This window comes from Acomys minous, assembly GCF_964271855.1.
Source record: "Acomys minous genome assembly, chromosome: 13".
Taxonomy (NCBI): domain Eukaryota; kingdom Metazoa; phylum Chordata; class Mammalia; order Rodentia; family Muridae; genus Acomys; species Acomys minous.
In genome coordinates, this window is record NC_140495.1 from 33,054,354 (window position 1) to 33,077,926 (window position 23,573).

At 37.6% G+C, this 23,573-nt stretch overlaps 2 protein-coding genes across 8 annotated transcripts in view; both read left to right on the forward strand.

Moving 5' to 3' along the window:
- SYNCRIP (synaptotagmin binding cytoplasmic RNA interacting protein) overlaps positions 1-6,437 on the forward strand; it is a 36,818-nt gene extending 30,381 nt beyond the window's left edge. For 2 of the 4 annotated variants that reach the window (XM_084753448.1, XM_084753445.1), the window contains exon 10: positions 1-424. This exon is cut by the window's left edge and continues 715 nt beyond it. Coding sequence is in view for 2 of the 4 variants with exons in the window: in XM_084753446.1 (XP_084609572.1) it covers positions 1,848-1,889 (42 nt within the window). In the remaining 2 variants the exon portion in view is untranslated. Of the gene's footprint in view, positions 425-1,847 lie in introns of those variants that run through there. The other 2 variants (XM_084753446.1, XM_084753447.1) reach the window with 2 other exon arrangements.
- Positions 6,438-21,505: 15,068 nt separating this feature from the next.
- SNX14 (sorting nexin 14) overlaps positions 21,506-23,573 on the forward strand; it is a 64,945-nt gene continuing 62,877 nt past the window's right edge. For all 4 annotated transcript variants that reach the window (XM_084753441.1, XM_084753442.1, XM_084753443.1 and 1 more), the window contains exon 1: positions 21,506-21,788. In XM_084753441.1, the coding sequence (XP_084609567.1) occupies positions 21,568-21,788 (221 nt within the window). In that variant the 5' untranslated portion in view covers positions 21,506-21,567. The remainder of the gene's footprint in view (positions 21,789-23,573) is intronic.

Consider the following 23,573-nt stretch of genomic DNA (forward strand, 5'->3'; position numbering starts at 1 on the left):
GCAATCCGCTTGGACACGAACAAAGCCACACCTCTAACTAACTGCTTCTGGCGAACTGATTTTATTTTTACTTTTAATTTTTTTCAATAAAGGCATTCTTAGAAGATATGAAAAAAATAGTTAATGAGTTTGCATTCCTGCTTGAGAATTCAACTCATTTGGCTGTAGTATATTCAATGTTTCTGGGTAGTGTTTAGACTTGGTGTCTTGAAAAGGTAGTTGATTCAAAACTGAGTATGTCTTTAATATCTTGTATCAGAACAACTATTTGTATGTTACCAACTTAAATTGCTAGAATAAGGTAAATTGGTACACAACTGCTATTTTTAATTTAGAACTTGACCTAATTGGGTTTTCAAAACCATTTGGCTACTTGTATTCTTTATGCTGTTGTTAATTTCAATAAAAAAAATTCACACCTAAATGTATACTTACTAAAACTGTGTTTACAATTCGTTTTTCACAAAATTTCCTGCAAATTTGGTTCAAATTGTATAGCATGCCAAGGCCAATTAAAGGGTTTTGTGCCTTGTTAATCCTTGTGTGGAATATGTCTGCACATAACACAACACTGACTTGTTGCAGTTTTCTGCCTCTGGTTTAAAGTGATATTATACAACAGACTTCATGTTCTCAAACAAAATTTATAATTAATTATGTGTAGTAATTTTAAGTTGGTAAGTATTTTTATAGCTCTTTGTGATAAACTGTATAACAAAGACAATTGCAGGTAGTCTCAAAAAGAGTTTTAGGCTACATTTAGTTGTTTGAAGTCTTTCTAAAATTGAAGTTGAGTTGCCCTCTTGGTTATTTTATGCAGCATGGGACAGCAAAGAAACTAATATAATATTGGAAATAATGTGAGTGCTTAACTTACAAATTGAAAAATTAAAAAAAAGTCATTGTGCTTCCCCTTAGTTAAAAGGAAAAGAACCTTTCTATTGAGTAAACATGAAATCTTAAATTTACTTCACAGATTGGTTTATAGCAAAGATATTATAGTGGAGCTATTGATGCCGTTTGTATTTGATACTTATTTAGGTTATGTGGTTATATATTTATAAATGCAATGATGGGAAAATTAGAGAGAGAGAGAGAGAGAGTGTGTGAGAGAGTGAGTGTGTGTGTGTGTGTCTTTAGGGGTGGTTATAGGCACACGGTCAAGTGAAATTGGCATTCTTAAATTTAGAAGTTTGAAGCTGGACGTGGTGGTGCACGCCTTTAATCCCAGCACTTGAGAAGCAGAGGCAGGAAGATCATTGTGAGTTTGAGGCCAGCCTGGTCTACAAAGTGAGTCCAGGACAGCCAAGGCTACACAGAGAATCCAAAAACAAAAAAAACAAAACAAAAAAAAAAGTTTGTATTTGACAAGCTATGTGAGACAGTGAGTGTGCTTAAATAAATGAGTAAACCAGTGAATTCTAAACGTAGGTTAAATCAATCTTAGATATTTGCTTTGAATATATTTTATGATTACTCCATGTCTCACAAATGGGAATTGTTACAAGTTAATTGGGACAAGTCCCTTAAGGCATAACTTGTTAGGTGTTTCTTAAATGTTTGAAAAAGTAGTTTTAAGTAAAATCAGTTTGTGAAAAAAGCGGGCTTCTCAAACCTTAATCAAATAATCCACCCAAAAAAGCAAATCCAAGATTCAGCTGAAAAAGCAAGTGAGAAAACCAAGCAAAAGGAAATCAGTTTATTCTAAAGACAACTAACCTGAATAGATTAAAAAAAAAAAATCAGGCTTATGGTATAAAGCTTTTATTTTAATGTTATCATTATGTATGTACACATCATTATTTTTAGATGACTTATCTAACTGATTCCTTTTGTTACCTGGCTAGCAGGGAAAAGGGGTCGAGGCCGGTCCTGACCTGTTACAATGAAGACTGACTTGCTATGTGGGATTACACCAGAAGCTTGCAGTGGAGTAATGGTAAGGAAAATCAAGCAACCTTAAATATCTCGGATGTATAGGAGCATATTCTATTACAGAAGACCTTCCTGTGAAGATCATGGAATCAAATACGGGACATTGAACTAATACTTGGACTTTGATATGAATTTCTTTAACAATTTTCTCTGCAGTGCAAGTTATTAAACTAAAGCTACTCTATTTTCCAAATGTGTTCCAACAAAATTCCTTCATAACTTCTAGCATGGTATCTTAATAAAGAATAAAGTTCTTCTCTTTAAAAAATCTGCTCTAAGTAGATTTTTCCCCCTTTTTTAAAATTAAGGATCTCAGCAGTGGTATTCTGAGATATTCTCTTGAATTTGTGCATTTAAATTTTATTGCAGTGATACAGATGAATGCCACTGTTGGTACCCTTAAATTTTTATTTCTGCTCACCAAGGTTAATCATGATTGTCTATATCTTTTTTATAGTAATCACTTTTGAATTGTGTTCAGATGCAGTTTCAGGTGTAATCATCAGAGCTGGTTAGTCAGGCATTCCAGATAGTGGTTCTTTTCAGAACCTTTTTTAAAGGGTTGGTTAACTACCTCAGTAGCAGAGGATTGAACTATACCCTGTCTGTACTGTACATAGAAAAATCTTTGTAGATAAAAGCAAGGCTTGTTAAATATGATATGAGGGTAAGATTTTAATATACCAAATGTAACATTCTTAGTTGCCTTTAGTTTCAGAGGCTTGTAAGACTTCCTCATGACCATCATAACAGGCCTTGCTTTTGTCGTATTTTGTGGCTGAAAAAGCAGCCTTGCTTCTTCAGATATTGTAGTTATTTGGATGTATAATAGTTTAGCAAGATGTTACTTTTGTAAGACATCAGATGTTCAAAAAAAGTGCATCCGAACTTGTACTAAATACTGCAGTGTCCCTTTATAAAAAGTCAGACTAAAACTGACAGTTGTACAGCAAAGCCTGACATTTGGATATTTTGAAGTTTTTTCATAAATCATAGAAATTAGTATATGGCTGTAGTTTAGCTTTTTAGGTAAAAGGTATGTTTCATTAGTGCATTTGTTACTGCTGATCACTACAAAAATGTGAATCAGCTTTCCATTTCTTATGCAGGTCATGATAACTTGTAGAATAGAGTACAATCATTTGTGCTATGTTTTTAATTTTCTAAAGCACCTTGATGACAGTGAGTGTTCAGTGGTGAAGCATCCTCTATTGAATCACCCTCAAAAATTTTTGCCAAGTCCTAAGTTGATAGCTTAATGTCAAAAGTAAAATTACAGTTGAAGTAGGACTTGGTGTAAAGAAATACCTTCTCCCCTTCCCCAAAGGGATACTGCAGTTATATCACATACCAGTAGGCACCACAATGAAGATCAGAACTTATACCTAATTAAGGTTTTATACACACCAGTTCCCCAGTAAATGCAAATTTAACAAGAAAATTAGACATGTCATATGTTCAAAATGCTCATGGCAAACAATCATTTTGCATTCCTGCAAATAAAATTGTTTTATACTGTAAGCTGGAGGCGAGTGTAACTTATTTTTGTAATAAAGTTTTTATTTTTTTTATGTGTCATTAATATAAATGTGTGTTAGTATAGAAAAGTCTTCTGGTTTAAAAACTTATAGTTGCACACATTTCAGTATGTTCATTTGTACTTACATACTTTTAGAGTAGTGGTTGCCAATAGCCTGTATGTTTCCCATTAATTGGTTTTTTCTTTCTTTTTTTGTTACCTTAATAAACCATTTTAGTATGTTGTATGTCAGTTACTGGGATAGCTGGGGCATAGAGTGTAATTTAAAATTTGTCAATAAGTATTCATTGGAATATATGTAAATGTGCCTTGCCGGTTATTGAAACTTACCTACAAAATGAGTATGGGGTGACAAAAAATTTGTTCTGGTGCTTAATGAAACTTTCTTCCACTGATTTTATATATTACCCTGTGCTTTTTAAAAGTACATCTCTCAAATCTTAGTGTAAGTTTGAGGGCTACACAAAACATGTACATTTCATTCTAACATAGCGAGTATACTAGGTTGTGGAAAGTGGGTCAGTTAAATGTAGCCTTCAGCAAAATCGAATCTCAGTGTAATCCTTGGTGCTGGCACTTCCCACCCAGATCCAAGGAGTAAAATGATCCCATCTAAGAGGTCATTGCCATGCCTATTGGCACTTAACTGTCATACCATTTTTTTAACGGACACTGTCAAGGTCTTTTAGTTAATTCCTGGATTTATTTGTTGGGATGTTAGAACAGGTTTGTTTGACTTAACTGCATTGTCAAAGTTGAAAGACGAACATTTTTGTGAGTTCACAAATGTGTTCTCTTAGATAAACATTGAAGTACAGAGTTCTGTGGGTTTCTAAGACTTGCCTTTTTTAGTTTGGGGGCATGGGAGGGGAACCTGATGATTCAAAAGAAATTGTGAAGAATGATGGTTATACTTAAGGGTAATGTAAACAATGATAATGAATATAGACTCAAGTGAAAATACTTGACAGTGTTCATTTTAATGACTTTGAATTCAAGCCATTATAATTACTTTTAAAATTAAATATAATTTGCACTGTTCTGATAATGGGTGCAGTTTTTGAGCAATATAATCAGAGCTAAATATGCATGTAGTGATTAGTGATGTGAATAATTAAGTTCTGAGAAGAAATACTAACCGTGATATTTTCAAACTTAAATTTCTGTAGTAAAATCAGTATCAAACTCTTATCAGAAATCAAGAAAAACAGGCAATGCATATAAACATAATTTTGAATGTTGTGTGGCCTATAAAGCAATAATGCCATTTATATGGAATGTCATGGGATATGAGAAATGGAAATGCGAAAATAACTAATCCTTTAGTAAAAATGTCAACATGTTAAAAAGGGGAATGTTAACTAATGTAGGTTATTGCTTTGTGATTTGTTTATGGGTTCTTGGCTTTGACAGCTTCAAAGAATGGACAGATGACAAGTTAAATTTTGTATATATTGTCAAGGAAAGGGTCTTTAATAGTCAAGTCCCTTCCTTGTGGTAAAAAGTATATCCTTAAAGAATTCTGATTGTTGAAAAGTTACCTACCCAAAACAGACGCAAGATTTTGTTTCTGCAGACTACTTGGCAATCAAAAGTGTTCACAAATTTAGTTTATCAGTTTTCAGGAAGTTACTTTGTGAGAAAGGTGTGTTAATTATATTCTTCCCAAGCATGTTTTTTTGTCAAGATTTTTAGTCATTGCAATTGAATCGTGGTAAAAATGGAGAATTGAATTGCACAAAAGGAATCACTTATTTACGATGGCACTTACAGCACCACGAGAAAGATTTTATTACTGTGGAACTTTTACTGATTGATGCAAATCTGACTAAAACTAAAGTATAAACATTTTCTCATAGATTAGAAACGCCACAAATGGATTGATGGGTCTTCTGGGCCTATATAACTGTATATAAGATATTTGAAAAGATGTATTTAGTATTAGGATGAACATCAAACTACATGGGAAAATAACCTTTAGTCCGGCCTTTTTGAAATCACTTGGTCAGAAACAGTAAAAACATGATGTTATGATGTAGTCACTATTTGATGGGAGAGAAATTAAAATATAGAAGGGCTTCATGCATTAAGAAAAGGTAGTCAGTCCAAGAGTAAATGTTGCTCAGGTTCCTAAAAACTCCAACAATACCCTCCATGACTGTTTTCTCCCCACTTACACATACCATAAAGAGGAATTCAATGGTGGGTATAAAATTAATGAATAAACAACTTACATTAACAATACATAAACAGACTTTCTGGGATGTTTTTATGGTGTAGTATTTGCTTAGCAATCTTACCACTCAACAGGGCATGCCACTAAAGATGCTAATTAAGAACCAAGGCTCATGCAGGCATTTTTTAAAAACACTGAGCCAACATATAGATGGACTTTTGGGGTCTGTCACTTTTTAAAAGCTCTTTAAAACACAACCATATTAGCACCACAGTCTGCCTTCAGTAATGTACCTAAAATGTTTTTCAGGACCAGAAGCATTCAGTTGGACAACCTTTTTTTGTAAATGCAAATCAGTATTACTCTGGGTCAGAGATTAAGTTTTTAATATTTACAGTAGTCTGGTAAACATTTAGAAGTCTGACATTGAGAAACAAAAGCTTGTACCTGAGTAGTATTTTAATTAAAATTAGTTTTTTAGCTTATTTAAATTCTTTTACATTTATTTATCCATAGAATTTATATTTATTTCGTTTCTTTTGTCTCACTGAAAGCTGTCTGCAGGCTCTTTGATTTGGATTAGATGTGTGAAGTACTGTCTTTCGCCAAAAACCTCAAATTACCTGTTTTTTTCCCAACGTAGTGGGTTTGTGCTTGTTTGAAGATCAGTTCAAAAACTATCTGTACTATCTGTACTGCCTCTGATGTTAAGATTTTATGTATAGCATAAGGAAGCTAGCTCTGACTATATTTTCCTAAGAATAAAGACCTATTTTTGTAGCATGTCTTAGGATCTCCAGGAGTCCAAGAATTATTGAGTGTCCTCCATTTCATCATTTTCCACTCAACAGCTTTTAAATAGACACTTGGAATCTTTAGAGCTCTATCGCCTACTGATCACGCACACACTCAAAGTAACTAGGAAATGGTAACAAACAAAAAACCAGATTCCCCCAATACTTCTAATTGCAAGCCACATGACTGGGAGATATATAGAATAAATGTTTTGGGCTGGTCTTCATTTATTTTTGTTCTGGAAACACATGGTCACATACTTACCAATAGATTTATGAACTCCATGATAATTTGCTTCTTTGGGAACATGCTTCACCATGTAGTGTTCTTCTATTCTCCAGTTTTATTTCTGGCAAATAAAATTTCTTTGAAGATTTGAAAATGAGATTGAAGTACCAAGTAATTCAGGAGAGGGGAAGAAGAAAATGATCTCTTGATAAAAATTGCGTGTAGATTACTACAAATGAGTTTATGTGAATGAACTCTGCTCCATTGCTTATTAAAGTCAATGCCACATACAGGACCTGTAAGTATATTCAGGGGTTTCTGGTTCCTAATTCCAGGAGGTGGTGGCCAGGAAGAAGACAGGAATGGTTTGAAACACTTTAGGAATTTTAATCTTGTTACTTGATTTTAAATTGTTAGTTTCTGTTCTGACTGGCCAACTTGGTATTGATTAGTGAAAATGTTGCTTCATAATGGTCATTGGGTTTAAACAAAATTGAAAACAAGAATGGGAAAGTCAAGATAAATCACTTTGGAAGTCATTTGGAGATTAATGTCTTCAAATGTTAGAACTTTCTGAAATGTATTTCTGACAGAAAATAGGGTTTAGTTGGTGATTAATAACAGCATTACTATAGAAGTGACTTCAAGCTTAAGTGATTAAGCTTGGTTTGTATTACAACTTGCTTACATTTGATTCTTTTAATATTTTCTATGTATATGAGTGCTCTATGTACATTTATATCTGCAGGCCTGAAGAGGGGAGCAGATCACAAACATAGTTGTGAGCCACCATGTAGTTGTGGGGAATTGAACTCAGGGTTGCTGGAAGATCAGACAGTACTCTTAACCATGGGCCATCTCTCTAGCCCCCTAACTTTGACTTCTGATTTGAATTATAAAGGTTACATACAATTTTCATGTATTGTAGTTTCTTAAACTATTCTGAAAGGATTTTTGTGATCATATTTCAACTTGGAGGAAGTTGTATCAATTTTTACTATTTTAGAGAAAGGGGTTAAGAGGATTTGGGTTGACAGACTATTAGTATAGATTCCAGAGTAAAATAAGGCTTGCTCACAGTAATAAAATTGATGGAAAAGTTACAGATTCTACATGACATCCCAGAGAAGTCCTGACATTCCTTCTGTGTTGCGGATCATTTTAATGATATTAACTTGAAAATTGTGATGAAATCTTGAGTAGTCATCACATTTATGAAACACAGGCACTGTACTATTTGAAGGGCAAATTTGCCAAACTAAGAGGTGTATATATATCGTTATTTCAAACCAAAAGAGACTTAATTGTATTTATATTGGTTATAGAAGAGTTAGTCATATCTGGTTGTTCATCTTAAAATCCAAAATACTTAGATTGCAGAAGCTAGAAGAAATAGGAATTACACCTGTTCTCTAACTTTTTTAATATGCTGTGAAGAATTAGAAAAGTTTATGTGCTTCTTGTTCTCTTTATTTTGAATGTCCCTCAATGAACAAACACAGCAATATGGTAAAATGCATATATAGGTTGGCACATTACACTTGTAACTTCTGTTCTACAGTCATTGTGTATGTAGTACAGTGTAATTTTGGGAAATAGAGTTAATTTACCTTTTTTCCTCTTAAAATAGTAAAGGTCATGGTAGAAAACTTATTTCTTGGAAATGGTTCAGAATTACTAAGGTTGAGAGCAATTTCTTTAGATAGATCTTAAACCTGTTTCCTGGGCTATGTTCATTTTTATAAAACTATACACAATAAATTCTAGTGGACTTACTGGGTTTCAAAACATCAACTTAACGTTTAGGAGCATCAAGCAAAGGGCACACAGAACAGATACTATGATCACTCAGTGACTCAGTGTCTACAGCTTAACTACTTTTTGATCAGTTTGGTTACCTAGTTAACCATTTTTTTTTTTTTTTATTTTTTTTTTTTTGTATATATATTTTTTGCCTTTTTAGAATGGAAGCTCCTTGAGGGCAGGAAGTTTGAATAATGGTGCTCGGCAGGCAGTTAAAAAAAACAACCTTAAGCACTTTCCAGTTGGTAAATACTCAGTTAATTTATTGTAAAGTTTAATTCAGAAGAGACATTTAGAAATCCTTTAAATGATAACATGATGCTGCCATTCGAGTAAATTAAGGTTGTGAAGTTTCATGTTTAAATTGTCAATCTGATTTTTTAAAAAAATTACAAATAACATTGTCTTCAATTGAAGGATCAGATGTAGTATGGTGTTTTATGTTTTATAAATTCTCTAATACCTGTGTGAGTCACTATTTACATATCCTTTATTTGAAATTGGAGGGATAAAAGAATGCTTATAAGTTATCCTTAGCAGTGACACTGAAAATGTAGCCTATCCATTTTCCTTTTGATAGTGTTCACTTTAAATGTATGGTGCTACAGAAAACCTTTCATGTTTGTTTATGAAGGATTGGTACAGTTGAGATGAAGGCTTTTAGTTAGGTCTATGAAGTTCTTGATGCAGCAATTGGTGAATGAGAGGATAATGTTTTGAAACCTGATTTTTAACAGTATCTACACCTCTATTGGTATAAAGTAGCTACAGCTACACAAATAATTAGGTTTCTTTTCAAGACAACGTTTCTCTGTGTAGCCTTGGTACTGTCCTGGACTCACTTTGTAGACCAGGCTGGCCTCTAACTCAAAGAGGTCGGTCTGGCTCCATGGATAGTTCTTAGTGTACCAATTGGTAGGTTAAAGTTAGATCATGAAAAAGTAGGCTTTAGTTTTAAGGAAAGGTGGTATGCATGTTTATTGAGTTTGTAGTTGACAGTTTAGCTTGAATAGTACTATTTCCTTTAGTTTTGGGGATGAAATGCAGGACTTTACTTTTGAAACCTGTACTCTGCACCCAACCCCATTACATGGAAAGCAGTTAAATAGTACAGGCTTTGAAAGAAAGTTTTTCTTTATTCCATTCCACTCACAACTCTTAAAACAGTAGTAACTTTTTTAACCTCGTTACTTTGCTTTTTTTGTTTGTGTGTTTGTTTATTTTTAGGAGAAGGCTTCTCTGTAGCCCTGGCTGCCCTGGAACTCTGAGGCTAGCCTCAAAGTCTGGTCCACCTGTTAACTGTCTCCTTAGTGCTAGGATTAAAGGTATGTCACCATGCCTAGCTCTTTTAACCTTTTTGAGGAATTTGGCTTATGCTAGTTTTGTGTTTACCGTTATTACTAGAGAATCATGTGCCATGCTTGGAAGCATCTGTAATCCCAGCACTGTGGCTGATGCAGGAGGACTGACTTGATGCCAACTTGGAGGACATAATGAGGCAGGAAAAACAAAGCAATAGCCTAAAATAAGTAAGCAGCACAGAATACCTTTCCTTCATTTATTTCTTAGTTATTATAAGGTTTAAAATTTTTTCATTTACCTTTTATATTTTTCCTGTTATGTTTACTGAGACAAATGCATCTTGCTTACGGACTGAAGGATAGCCTAAACGTAGTTATAGTAGAAACATACATTTCTAATGTGCCAAATCAGTCCTTTTGGAGGGAAAAATTCTTAAGACAAAATTAATTCCTTTAATGTATTATCTTTTGTCTAGGTAGATGGCTATGATTTTTCCCCTCCTTTAGTTTCTTGTTACCTTTGTTTTCTTAAGATAAACTTGCTGACCTGGTGCATGCCTGAGAGGCAGAAGGCAGGCAGGTAGATTGCTATGAGTTTGAGGCTAGCCTGGTCTACAAAATGAGACCAGAACAGCCACGGCTACACAGAGAAACCCTGTCAATAATCATCTTGTTGAGCTCTTCTCGATAATTTTTTACTGGCTGAATTCCATTTTCTTGTTTCAGGTAGTACTTTGAGAAATGTGTCACGATTGTAAACACTTAGTCATGGTGGATGGATATTATCTATTTTTATTTATCCCTGTCTGGTGTGATAATTGGCCAGTTTTTCCTCAACTGCAGAGACACTTGGATAACTTTGAATTTCATGAAAACAGTCTTTTTTCAGACCCCTTACCCTTTTTCAGGATTCTTAAAAGTCTTAACTCCTCCCACTCCCCCTAAAAAAGCAAAACAGACAGATTGGCTCCCTCAGTGGGCTTATTTTGCTTTTTTCACTTCAAGTCTTGAGTTTTCAGTCAGTCTGGCCTGAAATTCTGTGTATAGACCAGGCTGGCCTACAGTTAAAGATCTGCCTGCTTTTGCCTGCTGGCCTGATTGCTAGGATTAAAGGTGACTGCCAACCATGCCAGATTATAGTTGTTTTGCTTTGTTTTTTAGTTTGAATTTATTAAAGGTTTTGATTTAGCTTGAAGCGCAGACAGATGCTCAGAAAGTAAGACAATCTAGAGGCAGATGGCTTTGTTCTTAGTTGTTACGTTCTTTTATAAGCTTGCATTGAAAGAATCTTACTGGACTTAGACTTTTTTTTCCCTTAAAACTTGTCCTTATGTAACAGCAGGCTTTAAAATTTTTTGAATAACTTTTTTCCATTTTAGTGCAGGTACTGACATTAAATTTGTTTTAAATGTACTCTTCAGAACAGTCACTGCCTAAATCAGACCAAAATAGCTATTTACAAGTTCTATCTCTACCTGTTGGGCTTCCTTCTTTCAGGAAGTTACCACCTTGAACTTTTTATAGATGTATAATTGATATAGTGCACTCAGCTGTGGACTTCTGGACTCAAGCAATAATTCTTAAAATGCTAGAATTTTAACTTCTTATCCAGTGAGTTGAAATACAGCCCACATTGGTATATTCTATGCTTTAAATTTTTCTTATGTTTGCTGGTGTTTTTATTGGTATTGATGAAAGAGGGTTATTGATAAAGTCTGTTACTAATTTATCTACCAACATGGTCAACTGACATTTTTTTTTTTGTGAGAAAATAAATTAGTTTAAAAGCAAAGAAGTAAGAATAACATGTAATGACAGAAGTTATGAACACGTTGAGATTAGAAAGAGACCTTTAAAGTGGTTTTACAACTGTCAGCCAGTTTCCTCCCTTCCAACTAAAAGGCCTTACATATTACCTCCCTTGGAAAATGCTCGTGTGTACTGTCGAGTGTCCATTTGTAGGATCTTCAGCTTTTCAGCTTTTCCAGGGGAAAATACTTAGCTTTGGCTTAGCGAAGTTTACTTTAAATGCTTAATTTTAAAGTAGAAATGACTAGTAGAATATAACAGGAGCAATACTAGATTTAGTAAAAGATGTTATCTTATAGTTATCATTTAAAGTATGAGGGGCAGGCAGGCTGGCCTGATCTACAGACCTGGACAGCCAGGATACCACAGAAAAACCAAAAACATAAGGCTAGGGAGAAATCTTGGAGTATCCCATTAATCCTAACAACCAGGAGGTTGTTAACATGGAAAGGCTGAACTTAAAATCAGTGCCTAGCATGCTTAAATGTATCCTAAAGGAACATAGTTGGCTATTCACTGAGCAAAGCAGATTATTTTCAAGTGTCTAGAAGATAAGACCAAAGGTTTCTAACATCATTTTAGTGTATGGTTTCATAATATTTAGGAAACCATTTGTCCTTTTCCATTTTATAGCTTTCTTTCAAACATTTTTTTTATATTAATGCAGGTAGCTTTGAGATGTGATTTTATGCGATTTGATAAGTGCTTGTTTGTTTTCTGTAGAATATACTTGTTTATAGTGCTCTCACATTCTGATTAAGGAGTCTCACACAAACGCACACACAAAGACACACACACACACACACACACACACACACACACACACACACACACACACACACACACACACACACACACACACACCTTAAAAGCAAACATTTTGAGGCAGCTAGGCAATTTTTGGGATTAGGCTTATGCTATTAAGTACTGGTTTTTCTTTGAAGCTTTTAAGTGTCAGAATCTTAGTTTGGTTTTTGGTGGTGCTGATAGTACTCATCTTCCCACATAACTCAGTGTACATGTACCAGGCAGCTAAAGAGGAAAAGTCATCAAGTTTCAGTTACATTCTGGTGACCAATTGTTCTGTATATTTCTCACACAAACATAACAACTTATAGGTTGCTAAAGCAAGATACTGTGCTGCTTGTAAATAGTCATGGTTTCAATGAATTAAATAATTTTTACCAACTTCAATGTTTTTAGGTGAAAACTTTTTTTTTCTCCTTGGTCATTAGGATAATTAGAAGCAGCCATGTAGGGCTGGAGAGATGGCCCAATAGTTAAGAGCACTGGCTGCACTTCCAGAGGTCCTGAATTCAATTCCCAGCAACCATATGGTGGCTCACAACCATCTATAATGGGGTTTGGAGCCCTCTTTTGTCATACATGCAAATAGAACACTCATATAAATAAATAAATATTAAAAAAGAAGCCACCGTGTATAGTCACATACTTAATCACTGAGCATGAGTTCTCCTGTCTGCTGGAGACAGTGTAGTCTAGATTTTCATGTCTGTGACATAGCTTACATTGTAATTAGAATTTGCCTAATATTCTTCCTTTATGCTTGTTATGAAGGCTGTTGATTCTGTAACACCTTGCCATTATGAACATGTCAGGTACATGATTTTGCTTTTACTTAGTTGTTCTTCAGGGAAGGAGCTTGTCATAAGGAAGCTGATGTTGAGTGTGTTTTTAAAGGGAAACTTTGAAAGCTGCAGAGCATTACCCTGTTATTTCTAACTGTCCTAAATTGTTGTGCTAATGTTTGAGTTGGGAGTTGGCCTGAGTCGTTTAAATGCCAAATAATATTCTTTAGAAGTTGTGTATTTTAATCTCAAGTATAAATGTTTATTTCAAATCTCATGAGATTGTAGACAGGAGCTTCACGAAGTATAACAATGAACCTCATCTGGAAACTTAATCTCTTTTGATTGTTTTTCCTTTGAGAGTATCATATTCTGGCCTAGTTTGGGTCTCTCTATGTAGACCAGCCAGGATGGAATTCACAAGAGATTTGATTTGCCTTCCTCTGCCTCCTGAGGGCTGGGATTAAGTATGTATGCTGCTAGCACATCTGGCCCAACCAGATTGGTAATTCAGACATTTCATAACAAATAACATCTAATTCCAAGTTAAAATGTTTCCTCCCCCCAACTATGAGTAACCTTGCCTTTCTCCAACCCAGAGTGAGCTTTGTCTATTGAAACCCCTCATATGTAATAATTTTAATTGTGTATATTTTTCTTGAGTTTCCTGGTTTTAGAATCATGTATATTTAAGTTTGGCTTCCTCTCACATGTTTTTAATAGTGATTAACAGGATGTCGGCATCCCAATACAAATCTGGATATTGGTTGAAACTTTTTAACCCTTGTAACATTTCCTTATTACTGAAATCAGTCTAGGAAAGTCCCACTGGCACTTAGTTCTCCAGTCTCTTATCACAGCTTTCTTGTTTTTCTTTTGTCCCTTCACCTTGTCTATAGTACAGCTTCATATCATACTGTTGTTTTTACTTTGCAGGTTTGCTTGATTCTTTTTGTTTTGTGGAAATCTGTAGTAGTTATCTCTACACATTAGAGTACTTTTCTTCATACCTGTCTTACAAGAGTGTCTCTGTAGCCTTGGCTGTCCTGGATTCCCTTTGTTTGCCAGGCTGGCCTCCAAAGATCCACCTACCACCACTGCCAGGCAATAACCTTCTAATATAAAATGCAGGGCACCTAAGCATGCATGGTCACTGGAGGCTTTAAAAATTGACTTTTCCTTTTGGTTAGCATATTATATATTTTTTTTTGTTTTTCAAGACAGGGTTTCTCTGTGTAGCCTTGGCTGACCTGGACTTCCTTTGTTGGCCAGGCTGGTCTTGAACTCAACTACCTCTGCTTCCAGAGTTCTGGGGTTAAAGGCCTGTGCCACCACTGCCTGGTTTATCTTTTAAAAATTAAAAATTTTAATTTTATGTGTATTGGTATTAGGTGTCAGATTCTCTGGAATTGGAGTTAAAGACAGCTGCCATGTGGGTACTGGTAATTGAGCCTCGTTCCTCATCAGTGCTCTTAACTGCTGAGACGTTTCTACAGCCCTTAAAATAGTTTTGTGTACTGTTTTTCCTACAAGTATGTATGTTAAACATGCATACAATGCCTGAGGACTCCAGAAGAGGGCAGCATGCCCTAGAACTGTAGTTACAAATTGTTTTAATTTTCCAGATGGATGCTAGGAATGTAACCCTGGTCCTTTATAAGAGTAGTCGGTGCTCACACTGCTGAGCTATCTCTCCAGCTTCCCTTAACATTTTTCCTGACTCCAAGCTACTGTCTTCACAAAATCCTCTTGTAAGCATATCAAAACTGACAGCATAAATCTGAGAAACATTTACCATGTAGAAACTTAGTATAAGCTCTTTTCCGACATTGTGCTTTCCTTGACGAATAAGTTAGATACATGTGTGCCATATGCTGTCTGACTATTTTGAGTAAAAGTAGCAATTTGTAAGTGTAAAGGTATCTGAGAGGAAAGCCCCTAATTTTAAAACATGGAGCAGCATTTTATTTGAATCTTCAGATTGACTTCTGGCAGTTCATGTATTAGCATACTTATTATCATAACAGTTCACAAATTTTTATTTACTAGTTACACAGGGAAAGGAAAAAAAAACCCTAAGAACTTGTCCAAGACTATGCATTTAAGTAATTTTAAATAAGTTTAGTAGATTGTGCTTTCACCATCTTGAGGACCTGGTATTTGAAAGGGCTTGTAGGGGATCTTTGCCATATATATTTCTACTGAGTCTCCAAAGAACAGCCCAACATTGCTGCCAGGTAATCATTGCCAAGAAAGCTTAACTATTTTTTTTTAAAACCTCAATAAATAACTAAATGTTGATCTTTATTTTTCAAGACAGGATCTCTCTGTTAGCCTTGGCTATCCTGGACTTTGTAGACCAGGCTGGCCTCGAACCAACAGTGATCTGCCTGCCACTGCCTCCCGAGTGCTGGGATTAACAGTGTGCACCACCACGCTTGGCATGTTGTTCTAATAAGAGGTGTGTATGATGCACATTTGAAAATGGAAATTATCAGAACATCTAGAAGTCAGTAGAGGTAATTATGCTGAGTATAAACCCTGAGACTTTGCTTCACTCAGAATTCAGGCCTACAGTCTTCATGTGTTTTAAAGAAGCTTACATCTAAATGATAATTGCATCTTAAGTTTTCCAGTAAATGTTTTTCAGCAAAAATTTCCAGAATTATCTCACTCAAAGCTGCAATTTGGATATACTACATTGAGTTTTTTATAGCTGGGAACAGGCTTACCCAGGAGCTTGTATTTGTTCTTAGGGTTTTTGTTTTTGTTTGGTTTCATTTTTCGAGACAGAGCTTCTCTGTGTAGCTTTGGCTGTCCTAGACCAGGCTGGCCTGGAACTCACAACGATTTGCCTGCCTCTGCCTCTGGAGTGCTGGAATTAAAGGTGTGAGCCACCAGGCCTGCCTTTTTTGTTGTTTTTTAAAAACAAGGTTTCTCCCTGTAGTCTCTGGCTGGCCTGGACTGACTTTGTAAATCAGTCTGGCCTTGAACTCACATCAATCCTGCCTCTGCCTCCTGCTATTCAAGTCACCATGCCCAGCAAGGTGTTTTTCTTTTTTTTTTTTTTTTTTTTTTTAAGATTCACCTAAGTACACTGAATTAGATACCTTAGCCCACTGAACACATTGTGAGTGTTCCACTGCACCCTGCTGAGAAAATTTTTCTTCAATTAAGGTAAATTTTTATTTAAATTACTTAGTTACAACCTTACTGGTTAGAATCCTAATTAAAATACTAATACTAGAAGAATGTTTTGTCTTTTTGAGACGAGAACATTTTGTGGCCCAGTCTACTCTGGAGCTCATTGTGTAACCAGGCTATCCTCTAAACTCCTAACAATGCCTTTGCTCCAACTTCTAAGTGCTGAGATTATAATTGTGAGCCACTAGTCTTAATTTTATTGTACACAAGCATAATTTCATGATAGTTGTGCCTTGTCAAAGTGTTCCTTCCTGCCCCTCCCCCATGCTTTTGCAACTGGTCATAAGAAAGCACTATATAGGTTTCTCAAACTTGTCAAAGTCCTTCAGCTTCTCCCTCAGTGCTGAATTACAGCTTACCATCACACCTGGTTCATAGTGCTTAAGTTGGAAATACTGAGAGGGTAAGAAGAACTGTAAAATTTAAAATATTTTTGTGTTGTGTATTTAAACTAACTGCAAAGTTAGTGTAAGATGTTCAAGCATCTGAGCAACAAACACTTTTGATTTAAATAGCTGTTTAGTTACTATGTAGTACTTGTTTAAGAGATAATTAAGTAAACATAATATGCTAATGCCTGGCTCTGGTCCCAGCACTCAAGGGGGGCAGAGGCAGGGGATCTCTCTGAGTTCAAGGCCAGACTCATCTGTAAAGTAAGTCCAGCACAACCAAGGCTACACAGAGAAACCCTGTCAATAATCTGTCTTGGGAAACAAAAAACATCCTAACAAACACATAATACTAGATTAGAAGTGCCTTTTCCAGTCTAGTACATTTTAGCAGGTGAGTTGATAAGCTTTCCATTTCCAGGAAGCTACATTATTTTGAAGGTATGATACACCTAATTCCATGACAGATTTTAGAACCTTGTTTGTCTAAGTTAGAAATAAACCAACAAATGTGAAATATTTAACCTGGTGCTAACAAGAGATGGCAGTTTTTGTGGTGGTAGTGTATTACCCAGTGAGTGTCTATACTTGAGCCACTGATTATATAAGGTTGTAGCCCTGTGTTTCTTCTTAACGGAGGTTTCTTCCTAATGGAGTTTTACCTCAAGACCACAAAAAGGTTAAATATGAAAGTGTATGTGTGTGTGTTGAGAGGAGAGTTCCAAAACTGTGTCCTGTGTAGCCCTGGATGTTCTGGAACTCCCTCTGTAGACCAGGATGGCCTCGAACAGACAGACCCGCCTGCCTCTGCTTCCAGAGGGCTGGGATCAAAGACATATGCCACTACCACTGGGCTGAAAGTAACTTTTAAACATCTCAGACCTCTAAGAGAATTACTGTATTTCTCATGAGTGAAGTAATCTAAATTTTAGTTTTTTAAAGACTTGAAATAAACCATTATCTTTTTGTATAGCTTTATATTCAGATGTTGATATATAGTGATAGGTTTCAGGGAGAAAGATGATAGAATAAAGTTAAAGATGTAAAACAAAAAATAGTATCTTAAGTACTAAATGATTTGAGAGGGAGAGGGAGCTTTTAACGTATCTTCTGTAATGAGTCTCAAGAGAAGGACTGGCTTCTAGGGGGTGGTAGAGCATGCTGTGAGCTTTCTCTTCCTCAGTGGCCCAATCTGTGCAAGTGGTAGGACTAGCTTGTTAAAGTGTGCTCTACATTTAGTATCAGACTTGAGCTGGGCATTATGTCTCTTGCCTGTAGGAATCCCAGCCATAGGAATCTGAGAGTGGAGGATTGCTAGGTTTTCAAGGGGAGACACTTTATAAAAAGTACATGTAAACTTAGTACCTCAGATTTCTGTATTATATACAATATGCTGGGACATGAAAAAAATCAGGATAAATTCAGTGGAAACATTAGTAATTTTAACTTTGCCTAGTGCTTTATTCCAAAAATTTAGGTGAAAATAGAGATAACTGATGATTGTGCAAGTATCTTCCCAGAGGCCTTTCCAGATCTTGACCCATTAAAAATTGCCCCATTACCAATTGTTTAGGAAAACAACAAAACAATTCTTAACAGTCTTTAAATTTGCCCTGTATTATATACATTACATCTATATGTAACTTGTCTCCACTAGATTGTAAGCCTTTGGAGGTCAGAAATTAAAAACTCGTTGTATCTTCCACCACATTTAGCACAGTGCCTTACACTTATTTGCTATTCAATAAATATTAATTAAAACAATGGACATACTATTGAAGTTTGATGTCTATGGGCATTTAGATGGATTATCATAGTTTCTAAACACACCTCTAGCACACACAGACGCATCACATAAAAAATAGCACACTTGTGAGCATTATGACTCATGCATGTAATCCTAGCTCTTGAGGCCAAGGCACTGTAATTGTCAAGAGTTCAAGACCAGCCCAGGCTATGAGACTTTAAAAAAAAAATCTTACTGCGCTGGTTTTGCACAGCTGATGGCAACAGTACCGGCCACTATACTATTATTCAATCCATGTGTATTGAATTACTCCCACTAAGAAGGAACATTCAAATATTTCAAACTTCGATTTAAATTTTGGTTAAAAAGTTTTGCTTTGTCTTTGTGTTTTATTTCATGTGCTCTCAATAGTCAGGTGGGGCAGAGCGAGAGGTGGGGGCGGGCAATAAACCTTTCTGAACCTCAAGTTTGATGCCATGTTATTTTTTTTTGGCGGGGGGGGGAGCTCAAGTTGGTTTGTCTGTATATTCTTGGCTGCTCTGGACTCATTTGTAGACCATACTGGCCTGGAACTCAGCCATCTGACTGTCTCTGCCTCTCCAAGTGCTAGGATTACAGACGTGTACCACTGTGCCTGGCTGAATTCATGTTATTTTTAACTAAATCAGTGGATTAGCTGTAATCTTCATGTTCTGAAAGCTAAGTTCTTTTCGTTCAAAGTAAGCACAGCTCATCTAATTTAGCCTTCATGCTTCATTAAGTCTACTGTAGAGAACAGAGAAGCTGAAGTAGGACCCAGACTGCTAAGCAAGACAACCCACCCCATTTCTCCAGACTGTCCTGGAGCTCACTTGTACACTAGGCTGACTGAATTCTGAGATCCACCTGCTTCTGCCTTTCAGTTTTGGAATTAAAGGTGTGCACCACCTTAATCCCAGCACTTGGGAGGCAGAGGCAAGTGGATCACTGTGAGTTCCAGGCCAGCCAGGACTATACAGAGAAACCCTGTCTGGAAAAAGAGAAAAAAAAAAAAAAGGTGTGCACCACCACTGTATGGCTAAGAAAGCCTTCTCTCCTTTCTTCTCCCTCCCCTCCCTCCCCTTCCTCCCCTTGCTTTTCTAGACAGGGGTTCTCTACTTTTGGCTGTCCTGGACTCCCATCTGTAGACCACACTGTCCTCTGCCTTCGTAGTGCTGGATTAAAGGCGTGTGCCACTTTTCTCAGCTGTTGAACAACCAAAAATACAAAAGGCTTCTTAACCAGGATGGTTGAGGATATCCCATAGTTCCTCTAGGGAGCTTAACATGTAATACAAGATTGGAAGTAAGTTTTGTGAACCTGAGTGTGAAGTAAATTGATGAGTTAATTCTAAGACATGTTGGAAAGGTGTCCAATTTGAGCAGAGCAGGCAACATTTTGGTTTTTCGAGACAGTTTCTCGAAACTGAGGCAGGCATATCGCTGTTAGTACTGAGGCAAGTCTGGTCTACAAAGACAGTTCTAGGACAGTCAGAGAACCCTGTCTCAACACCCCCACCCCCCAAAAATGCAGCTTCAAAATACAGCTTGGAAGCAAACATTTTAGAACAGTATAGCTTGCAAGATAAGTGACTAGTCACTTGCAGGTAGATGAAGCTCAATCTAACAGCTCTTCTTTATGGTTTCTATTTTAGTATTAGCTAGTGTGTTTCTATAAACAAGGCATATTTTGCAGTTCGGGAGATCAAACTGCACATATTAGGCAAAACACTGCCATTGGGCTACAGTGCCTTGGCCTTTTATTCCTCTGATTTGTTTGAAATAGGTGAAATAGGGTCTTTGTTATGTAGTCCCAGCTGACTTGATCCCTGCCTTAACGTAAGTGCTGGGATTACTGTGCCCTCTTCAAGGAATTGAAGTGTAAATTTACAAAAGTGAGATTAATGTTACGTACCTGGAAACCAGTTTTAAGCTTTGCATGAGTATTTTAAAAATTAACGACGGATGCACACTTTACCAGTGGAAATGTTACTACCATCTACAAAGATACTAGTTAGTACATACTTTAATTATGTAATGTCCTTTAGTCATTCAGAGTTGATTCTGAAGAAATTAGGGATGTGCTAACAAAGATAAAAATGATTTCTAATGCCTAGCAGTAATGGGAAGAAAGAACAATACATTTTTATAAAAGCCTCTAAGGATGACCTATCTTTTCAGAATGTTGAGAATGTTAATGAAGCTTGCACAGGCGCTTAAAAACATGAATTCTGTTTCCCTGCCTTGGAAGTTAATGTTCCAGGGGAGAGAGATGACAGGTCGCTTGATGGAACTTGGACAGTTTTAGCATGAAATCCTAGAAGTGATCCCGAGCAGGATCTTGTTTGTCCCAACAGTGTGGCTGTACTGTAGTTGGAACTAGCACACCTACCCTATGACGATAATATGTGTAAGTTAAATTTAAATGCTTTGCATTCCTCCTCAAATTTAGCTACTAGGAAATATGGGCATTAACATTTAGAATGAGATTCTAAAAGCGACTGCCTAGTTTGCCAGCCTGCTTTCGTCCTACACTGGGTTGTGGTTAAGCCCGCTAGGCGAATTGACTCGAGCTCCACCTTGATTGCAGGTCACTTTCTGGGTGGCTGGCCGCCGAGTGGGCTGTTTCTCCACTGTCATAAGCCTCAGCTTGATCCCCTTTAAAAGTGGACGAGAATCCGAGCGGGCGGGACGGTAGGGTGCGCTAGACGCACTACACTTCCCAGAGGGCTCCGGGTGCTGCACACGGCTGCTCCTGCATAGGTAACCTTCCCCGACTTTTAATTCTGCTGGTCTGGGCATTCTAGGTTTCCCTGGACTTCCGGATAAGGAAAGTGGGTGGCTACACCAGAACGTCTCTCTGAACCATTCCAGGTCTTTCCGAGGGGTGGCGGTCTGTTGCGGCCTGGTGTGCGGTGGGGGGGTAGGGGTGGTGCGAGGGGCGGGGCCGGGGGCTGCGCAGGCGCGGCGAGGGTCGCGGGGGCGGGGCCTGGTGCGGCGGCGTTCAGCTGCGAAGCTGGGTACTTGGGAGGCTATGTGGCTCCGCCGCCGGGCGGTGGGGGTCCCCTCCGCCTTGGCCTCTGAGAGTGGCAAGTCCACCGCTGCGTGGACCGAGATGGGGTCTTGGATGCGGACGGTTGCGGGGAGGCTGAAGCAGCGGCTGCGGCTGGACGTGGGGCGCGAGATCTGTCGCCAATATCCGCTGTTCTGCTTCCTGCTGCTCTGCCTTAGTGCCGCCTCGCTGCTCCTCAACAGGTACCTGCCGTTGGCCCTGCGGAGGCCGCTCGGGAGCCCGCGGATTGTGCTGGGCTGAGGGCGGCGGGCGAGAGCCATCTCTGCACTGTCACCTCGGGAGGGACGGCCGACGTCGCGCCCGGATATGCGGGCGGCCGCGGGCCGGCTGCCCTGGGGCCAGACATCCTTCGTGCTTATCTATCTCTGAACCTTTTCTTTTTGACCATTTCTCAAAATCTGGGCCTTTATTGCCTGTCTTTCACAACTGAAATTTGTATAGCCCCCTCAGTTCGGTACGGTAAAGAGGATCCAGTCATCGGTCCAGCTCTAAGTCCTGTCACAGTCGCAGTTCCTGGCGGAACCCTTCTCACACAGGAGTACGCACACCCGTGGGCACACACCTTTGGAAACACAGCACTTCTCGCAGTTTCGTCTGTTTAAAAGATTTTTGTTTTTTGACCCTAAGTCAGAAAACAGAATAGTACCCGTCACATCTCTACAATCGTCCTCTTTTCTCAATAGCTGACATATTCTGAAAAGTTAAAATGCTTAAATTGACCATTTTAGGGTAAGAAGGCCCTGCCTCTGAAGCCTGTAGATCTTAGTTTTGACATTTCCAGAAATAGTATCCGTGCAGTGAATAGTAGAATCGGCATGTACTTAACATCATCCTATTTTTTCCATGTTTTGAACAAGCAGTCACTTTTTATTCTGAAGTAGTTCACCTGCAAGCGTTAGCAGAAGGAAGCATACACAAAGGTTTTAATTTAGTATTGTCACCAAGGCTAACCATTTCCTGTGACTCTTGACAACAGGTTTTGTTTTTGTTTTCATGGTGGCCTTGTTTGTTGATTTTGTGCTTAAGTTATAGACTTATCTAGCAATAACTGTCTTACAAAAAAAAGTGACTGGGTTGTGATGTGGGTACGAAGAATCAGCTCCTTCATCCCCTGGAAGAGCAACCTATGTTTTCAATCGCTGAGCTCCAGGCCCCCACAGTGCTGCTATCTTTATATAAATTGTCAGAGAGCTTCTTTCAGGAAAAGTGCCAGGTGAATAATATGCTTTTGATGAAACATGTGTAATTTTCTTTAAGATGAATACCACAGTGTGTGTGTGGAAGTGTATGAGAAAGAGGGAAACAGACACACACAAATGCATACACACATATGTTGTGGATGCTTAGATTGTCCATGAAATGTCATGGGAAAACCTGGTCCCTTTTGCCAATAGGAACTAGAAGGTTGATCTACTCAGAATTTTAAATTTTCATCTTTCTTTACATCCAACTAATACTCATGATGCATTTGAACCACGATTTTCATTATCCATGAATCGGTTGAAGGACATTTAGGTCGTCTCCATTTTTTGTTATTGTGAGTAGAGCAGCAATGCACTTGGTTGAGCAAGTATGTGGAGAGTAAGATGCCGAGTCCTTTGGTCATATGCCAAGGAGTGGTGTAGGTGGGTCATATGGTAGATTTACCTCTAGCTTTTTGAGAATTCTCTAGTGGCTGCACCAATTTGCCATCCCACCAACAGTGGATGAGGGGTCCCCCCCCTTTTTTTTTAACGATTGTTCTCCAGCATTTGTTTCAGTTGTTTTGTTGATCTTTGCCATTTTGATTTGCATTTTGCTAATTGCTAAGGATGATGAACATGTTTGTTTGGGTTTTGTTTTTGTTTAAGACAGGGTTTCTCTGTGTAGCCCTGGCTGTCCTGGAACTCTCCGTAGACCAGGCTGGCCTCGAACTCAGAGATCCACCTGTCTCTGCCTCCCAAGTGCTGGGATTAAAGGTGTGTACC